The sequence below is a fragment of the Oncorhynchus masou genome, chromosome 10 (genome assembly GCF_036934945.1).
Source record: "Oncorhynchus masou masou isolate Uvic2021 chromosome 10, UVic_Omas_1.1, whole genome shotgun sequence".
NCBI classification, from domain to species: domain Eukaryota; kingdom Metazoa; phylum Chordata; class Actinopteri; order Salmoniformes; family Salmonidae; genus Oncorhynchus; species Oncorhynchus masou.
Window position 1 is genome coordinate 44,827,943 of NC_088221.1, and position 8,504 is coordinate 44,836,446.

General features: G+C 40.0%; 1 protein-coding gene across 1 annotated transcript; it reads right to left on the reverse strand.

The window, feature by feature from the left end:
- Nucleotides 1–2,078: 2,078 nt before the first annotated feature.
- LOC135547004 (L-dopachrome tautomerase-like) lies at nucleotides 2,079–7,686 on the reverse strand. The gene is made up of 8 exons (XM_064975567.1): nucleotides 7,193–7,686; nucleotides 6,519–6,818; nucleotides 6,161–6,261; nucleotides 5,904–6,070; nucleotides 4,257–4,442; nucleotides 3,981–4,122; nucleotides 2,847–3,048; nucleotides 2,079–2,703 (listed from the first exon to the last, which is right to left on the reverse strand). Exons 1-8 carry the CDS (start codon nucleotides 7,509–7,511, stop codon nucleotides 2,531–2,533), a joined length of 1,590 nt encoding a protein of 529 aa, XP_064831639.1. The 5' UTR covers nucleotides 7,512–7,686; the 3' UTR covers nucleotides 2,079–2,530.
- Nucleotides 7,687–8,504: the final 818 nt, after the last annotated feature.

Genomic DNA, 8,504 nt, shown 5'->3' on the forward strand with positions numbered 1-8,504 from the left:
GTTTTGTGCAATCAAAAAAGGAGGTTAAATAGGTGTTTGAAAATGTATATATTCCTGAGAATTCTTATATTTCCTAGATATAGGAGAGACATTTCATAACCGTATTCCTTATTAGTAATTATATTAATATTTACGGGGGTCATACAATTCAAATAGCTAAATAGTCCATGGTATGACCATTTTAAAACAATTCCATATACACTGATCAAAAATATAAACACAACATGTAATGTGTTTTTGCCATGTTTTATGAGCTGAAATAAAAGATCCCAGACATTTTCCATGCACACAAAAAGCATATTTCTCTACATTTTTGTCCACAAATTTGTTTACATCCCTGCCAAAATAATTCATCCACCTGACAGGTGTGGCATATCAAGAAGTGGATCATTACACAGGTGCACCTTGTGCTGGGGACAGTAAAAGGCCACTAAAAAATTCACAGTTTTCAAATCTGATTTCATTTGTCACATACACATGGTTAGCAGATGTTAATGCGAGTGTAGCGAAATGCCTGTGCCTCTAGTTCCGACAATGCAGTAATAACTGACGAGTAATCTAACCTAACAATTCCTACAACAGCAACAAAGGGATGAAGAATATGTACATAAAAATATATGAATGAGTGATGGTACAGAACGGCATAGGTGTCACGTTCTGACCTTTATTTCCTTTGTTTTGTATTTATTTAGTATGGTCAGGGCGTGAGTTGGGTGGGCAGTCTATGTTTGTTTTTCTATGTTTTGGGTTATTTCTATGTTTCGGCCTAGTAGGGTTCTCAATCAGAGGCAGGTGTCATTAGTTGTCTCTGATTGAGAATCATACTTAGGTAGCTTGGGTTTCACTGTGTGTTTGTGGGTGATTGTTCCTGTCTCTGTGTTTTGCACCAGATAGGGCTGTTTTTGGTTTTCCACGTTTATTGTTTTGTAGTGTTCATGTTTATCTGTTTTTATTAAACATGAATCAATATAACCACACTGCGTTTTGGTCCTCCTCTACTTCACCACAGGAAAACCCTTACAATAGGCAAGATGCAGTAGATGGTATAGAGTACAGTATATACATATGAGATGACACAATGCCACAGATGTCTCAAGTTTTGAGGAAGCTTGCAATTGGCATGCTGACTGCAGGAATGTCTACCAGAGCTGTTGCCAGGGAATTTAATGTTAATTTCTCTACCATTAGCCGCCTCCAACGTCGTTTTAGAGAACTTAGTAGTACTTCCAACTGGCCTCACATCCACAGACCACGTGTATGACATTGTGTTAGTGAGCGTTTTGCTGATGTCAACGTTGTTGACAGAGTGCCCCATGGTGGGGTTCTGCTATGGGCAGGCATAAGCTACGGACAACAAAACAAATTTCATTTTATAGATGGCAATTTGAACGCATAGAGATACCGTGATCAGATCCTGAGTCACATTGTCGTGCCATTCATCCTCAGCAACCACCTCATGTTACAGCATGATAATGCACTGCCCCATGTCATAAGGATCTGTACACAATTCCTGGAAGCTGAAAATGTCACCATTCTTCTATGACCTGCATACTCACCAGACTTGTCACCCATTGAGCATGTTTGGGATTCTCTGGATCAACATGTACGACAGCGTGTTCCAGTTACTACCAATATCCAGCAACTTCGCACAGCCATTGAAGAGGAGTGGGCCAACATTCCACAGGCCACAATCAATAGCCTGATCAAATCTATGTGAAGGATATGTGTTGTGCTGCATGAGGCACTTAGTTGGTGCCTGGTGGTCACACCAGATACTGACTGGTTTTCTGATCCACACACCTATCTGTGACCAACAGATGCGTATCAGTATTCCCAGTCATGTGTAATGCATAGATTATGGCCTAATGAATGTATTTAAATTCACTGATTTCCTTTATATGAACTGTAACTCAGTAAAATATTTTAAGATGTTACATGTAGCATTTATGTAGCATTTATGGCTTAGACTTTAAGAATTTAAAGAAATGTGATTTTGAGAGCGAAAACCTGAAACAAGATGGGAAAAGAGAACTGGAAAACCAAAACCTTTAATTCATTTTTCTAGATAATGTGGGCTATTTAGTTAATTTGTCTGTTTTAATAAAATATATAATTTGAAGAACAAACATTGTGGCAATTCATATCTTGCAGCAAAACTGTAAAAACGACTTTAATCTCAAGAGAATGTTAAATAAGTCTTAATGTTCTCTGACATAGACATAGACAATATCCAAAACAACTAACAATACAGTGAATTCATACATTTTCAGCAATACAAATTGTAAAGTCTATACCACAAATCATTTTTCCAACTTGGAGGTAAACTCGATAAAGTAATCAATCATTTCACTGTGTATTTCAGATGGAGTCAAGTCATTAGAATGTACCAAAATAGAGCTCCTTCTGGGAAAAAAGTAGGCCAGGAGAGCAAGCACCCCCCAGACCCCCTGACTCGGGGATGCCTGGTTGGCTACGTTTTCTATTTGGTTGCCTACTCTATGTAGTTGTGCAGAACTCTGCCAAAATGTCTCTAGGCTTCCTCTGTGTACTTTCTGTTGGTGAACTCTGCTTCGATAAGGGGTTCAAAGCTGTGTTTCCTACACTGTTGCAAGTAGAGCACCAGGACGAGTAGAAGAACCAGGGCACCCAGGAAAACACCACCCAGACTGGAGCCCATCACAAACACGATTCCACTGTCTGTAGCTGAGGAAGGGAGAGAAGAAGAGATTTAATGCAACAAGATCTTTATCAAAGTGTTCTTATTTCATTTCATTGACCTGCTAATAAAACAAGCATAAGTCGATGACGATTATTTAATTGCAAAAGTTATCTGTGAAATCACCAACCATCGAGTTCAATGGCATAAGAATATCCCAGTTGATCAGAAGCCACGTAAATCTCCTCGTTGGTCACAGGAGGGAAGAATGGCACCATGTTATAATGTCTGTTGTGACCAATGGGAGCCATCTCATCTGGGAAGCTGGAGTTTGGTGGAACAGACTTTCTCATCCACTCATCAAAAATGGCGTCAGTGAAAGCATGGAGCACCTATATATATATATATATATAGAAGAGAGAGAGAGAGTTATGTAACTGTTAAACATTGTTGCATTGTCTGCACAGATCTGACCAACTACCAATTCCTTACATTATCTCACATGACAGTCAAATACATTGACCCATAGGCAACCACACCATATCTCTACCTACATGTATATATTACCTCAATTACTAACCGGTGTCTGCGCACATTGACTCTGTACCGGTACCCCCTGTATATAGCCTCCACATTGACTCTGTACCGGTACCCCTGTATATAGCCTCCACATTGACTCTGTACCGGTACCCCCTGTATATAGCCTCCACATTGACTCTGTACCGGTACACCCTGTATATAGCCTCCACATTGACTCTGTACCGTAATACCCTGTATATAGCCTCCACATTGACTCTGTACCGGTACCCCCTGTATATAGCCTCCACATTGACTCTGTACCAGTACCCCCTGTATATAGCCTCCACATTGACTCTGTACCAGTACCCCCTGTATATAGCCTCCTCATTGACTCTGTACCAGTACCCCCTGTATATAGCCTCCACATTGACTCTGTACCAGTACCCCCTGTATATAGCCTCCTCATTGACTCTGTACCAGTACCCCCTGTGTATAGCCTCCACATTGACTCTGTACCAGTACCCCCTGTATATAGCCTCCTCATTGACTCTGTACCAGTACCCCCTGTATATAGCCTCCACATTGACTCTGTACCAGTACCCCCTGTATATAGCCTCAATATTGTTATTTTACTGCTGCTCTTTAATTATTTGTTACTTTTATTTCTTATTTTTCTTGAGGTATTTTTCTTAACTGCATAGTTGGTTAAGGGCTTGTAAGTAAGCATTTCACTGTAAAGTCTACACCTGTTGTATTCGGCACATGTGACAAATACAATTTGATTTGATTTGAAATAGATAATTACCAGAAAGATGGGGTCATTGGCTGCAGAGTGAGACCGAGCGCTGGTTCCACTGAGAAAGGAGTGAACCAGGTTGTGCAGGTTGTTAACTGTGGAGTCAAGCTCTGCCTCGCCATCTGGCTTGTCATAGCCTTCGAGAGCATTCCTGTATAGGAGACAAAGTATATTTGGAAGTCAGAAACAATGCTATTCAGAGAGTTCATTCGACTTGACCTCATAGAATATCACTCTGTAGGTGAATGTGTAAGGTCCCAGGTCAATGTGAACAGTTTAGGTTGCCTGAAGCTGAAGGTAGAGTTTATATAGTAGGGAGCGTTGTCAAAGTCTCTGAGGTTTAGACAGCTCCTGACATCATTCATGGTCGGCAGACTCATGTTGGTTCTCGCTCCTCCCATCTGACCTCTCCTTATACGTCCCTCACTGGTCCCATTACACAGAGTGACCAGGCGGTTATATTCATCCAAGCTGGGGAGGGGAAAAGATTCAAGCAACATTTAAGGACAATGAGTCTGGTACAAAACACATGATGAACATGTACCCAGTAGTATAACAAACAGCATACGTGCACCAAGCATAACCAGCACAGGTGTATTTTATACACTACCATTCAAAAGTTTGGGGTCACTGAGAAATGTCCTTGTTTTTGAAAGAAAAAATAAATAAATTGTCCATTAAAATAACATCAAATTGATCAGAAATACAGTGCAGACATTGTTAATGTTGTAAATTACTGTTGTAGCTGGAAATGGCACATTTTTTATGGAATATCTACATAGGTGTACAGAGGCCCATTATCAGCAACCATCACTCCTGTGTTGCAATGGCACATTGTGTTAGCTAATCCAAGTGTATCATTTTAAAAGGCTAATTGATTATTCAAAAACCCTTTTACAATGATGTTAGCACAACTGAAAAAAATGTTGTGCTGATTAAAGAAGCAATACAACTAGCCTGGAGCGTCAGCATTTGTGGGTTCGATTACAGGCTCAAAATGGCCAGAAACAAAGGACTTTCTTCTGAAACTCGTCAGCCTATTCTTGTTCTGAGAAATGAAGGCTATTCCATGCGAGAAATTGCCAAGAACCTGAAAACGTTGAGACTGGTGTTTTGCAGGTACTATTTAATGAAGCTGACAGTTGAGGACTTGTGAGGCATCTGTTTCTCAAACTAGACACTAATGTACTTGTCCTTTTGCTCAGTTGTGCACTGGGGCCTCCCACTCCTCTTTCTATTCTGGTTAGAGCCTGTTTGCGCTGTTCTGTGAAGGGAGTAGTACACAGCGTTGTATGAGATCTTCAGTTTCTTGGCAATTTTTCACATGGAATTGCCTTCATTTCTCAGAACAAGAATAGACTGATGAGTTTCAGAAGAAAGGTATTTGTTTCTGGCCATTTTGAGCCTGTAAACAATCCCACACATTCTCCAGATACACAACTCGTCTAAAGAAGGTTTTATTGCTTCTTTAATCAGAACAACAGTTTTCAGATTTGCTAACATCATTGCAAAAGGGTTTTCCAATGATCAATTAGCCTTTTAAAATGATAATCTTGGATTAGCTAACACAACGTGCCATTGGAACACAGAAGTGATGGTTGCATTAATGGGCCTCTGTACGCCTATGTAGATATTCCATAAAAGATCAACCGTCTCCAGCTACAATAGTAATTTACAACATTAACAATGTCTACACTGTATTTCTGATCAATTTGATGTTATTTTAAATGGACAAAAAAATGCTTTTCTTTCAAAACACAAGACATTTCTAAGTGGTAGTGTGCATACTGGGCTGGTTTCCGAGACATGAATTACACCTGATTTAAAAAGCACTTTCAATGGAAATCATTCAGTAAACATGCATTTTAGTCCAGGACTAGGCTTAATCTGTTTCCCACAATGTTTTAAACACATTTCTGTCCAACAGCGCACCTGTCACACACCACCCCCCAATTGGAGAACCTGGACTGGTTACTGATGAGGGAGGAGTCATCTGGGTTGTGCCCCCCCAGGAGAGAGTCTGTACAGACGTCACACTCAGTCTTCCCTGTGGCGAAGTTCCAGAATGGAACAGCAAAGTTCTCATTGCCAGTCAGTCTCTGCAGCAGAGAGGATCGTTTCACTTTTTTTTTTTCAATGTTTGAAGCTATTTTGTTCTTCATGTCCTCTGCTTTCAAATCCACTCTTACCTGCAGGTCTCTCTCCAGACTAAGGAGGTGGTATCTGTGCCAGGTGACGAATGCTGGTCCTTTGTGGGAGAAGTCAATGGCCTTGAAGGGACGACCTGGACCTACAGAAGAAACAAATAATGTGGTTTATGAGCAACGTTTGAATGTTCTCTTCTGCTCTCTTTCTAGTACATAGAGAGTCATATATAACTCAGAACATGTAATTAACGTAGCAAGTGAGTCATTTATAACATTTGTCTTTCATTTTCAACCAAAAAGGAATTAGTTTGAAGGTTTAATATAATTTAATAATGTATTGATATTATTTTTTTGAATCTATAAACTTATGACTTCAGAAAATAATACATTGGTGTTTTACCTAAAAGTGTGTCTCTGACAGAGTAGTAGTGCTGCCACGTAAAGAAGTCATAGATGGAGATGTTGGAGAACTGGGGCTGGGTTCCATTAGGCCCCAACAGGGCCAGCCAGTGCTGTGTGGCAATGACATAGTCTGGGTGGGTGGTGTTCTTGGCCCGGTCCAACACATCCAGGAACTCCTGGAGCTCAGCTGGAGTCAGAGAGTGGATGTTCTTCCTCACCACTGGGGATTTATGCACGTCACAGTTTGGTCCTGTCCAGCCAAACGTACACTGACCACAGTCAAAGCCACCAAAGTTACCTAGATACAGGGATGGAATATAAACAAAATATAAACCAAACCAAGTCAAGACTATGGGAATGGCCAAGAAATGTGGTTTCTGTAAATAAATCTTACTGGAATACATTTTAGAAACTAATACATTAATATGATACATTTATTTGATGAAATGTTATTGTCAAATACCTGCAGTTCTGCCACCAACATTAGGGTAACTAAATGGTCTCAAAGTTACGTTCACCCAACAGTCTTGAAATATTTTACATACGTCTTCCTAATAATCACAATTTAACAATGAGTTATAATGTGGTCTAAACAAAACATATTTTATTAAATTTGAAACACTGATTCGCTATTAACACTTAAATTTAACACCTTATTAATATGTTACTTACCTGAGCACCTGCATGTCTGATTGAAGAATTTGGTCGGCCACCTTTCTCGATCATCAACATTTCTCAACCTATACGGTCCACCCCAGGGTTTGGTACTGACTCTGATGTCGGAGCAGTTTCCTCGTCCAGATAAAAGTCCACACACGTTAGCAGGATCAGACCCGAGGGCAGGGCAGCACTGCTTTGAGACGATCCCTTCTACCGTGCTACACACTCGAGGAAACTGAGCCTCTGTAGAACCAGGCCATATCACAAAACAGACCAACCCTAGCACAAGAGCCCTCATCGTCTTCAACACCTCTGGTCCTCTTCTGTCCATGTCTGTCCACTAGCAAATCAGTTTGTATACCAGTTCACATCAATGCTTAATTAGATAATTTCTCCAAAAGCGCACGAAATTAAATATGTAACGCTCCAAAGTTGTGTATTCAACATTTGGCTACAGTCATAAATGTTAACTAAGAGCCAGTCTGAGAGTAGACTGTGTTCCAGTCGGTCTCATCAACTTTAACAAAGCCCCCAATTCATGTGCTCTCTTTAAGTCTGGGCAGAACGGATTACGGTCTCGTGGTAATCACCTGACAACTATGAGCTTGACTCCTAACAGAGAAATACCTCAGGCCAAAATACATAATGTGTCGGTTAGACCATCAGCTATCTACAGCTCCATTTTTACATTCTAGTCATTTAGCAGACACTCTTATCCAGAGCAACTAGGATTGAGTGCCTTGCTCAAGGGCACATCAACATATTTATCACATATTTGACTCTGGATTTGAACCAGTGACCTTTTAATGACTGTTTAAACACTCTTAACCCCTAGGTTACCTGCCACCCATCTAATGTGAAGCTCACAACGTTAGTCCCATGAATAAATATTTTTTTAAGTATTTGAGAGTAATTTCTCATGAGGTTATTTTTGCTAGAAATGAAATCCACAGTAGACTGATTGATATACATTTGCATAATTACAGATAGGATATTTGGTTTCCTGTTCGCTACCCTCTTTATCACATGACATATGATACATATAATCCTAAATAATTTAAATCATGACAGCCTAATCATATTGTGTGTCTATACTGTTTTACTAATAATAATTTTTCTCATTCTCCACTGAGAAAAAGTCATCAACTGATTGTTGAATTCCTCTGAGAAACAAGCATTCTTTGTTCTGTGGGAGGAGCCACCAAACACATCAATGAAGACTTATGATTTTTTGTACGTCAGTGCAGAAATAGCTGATATGCTTTGTGCTTGTGTCATTAGCTAGACTTTCCCTATCCCCTGTTACCTATGATCTGGCATGTGA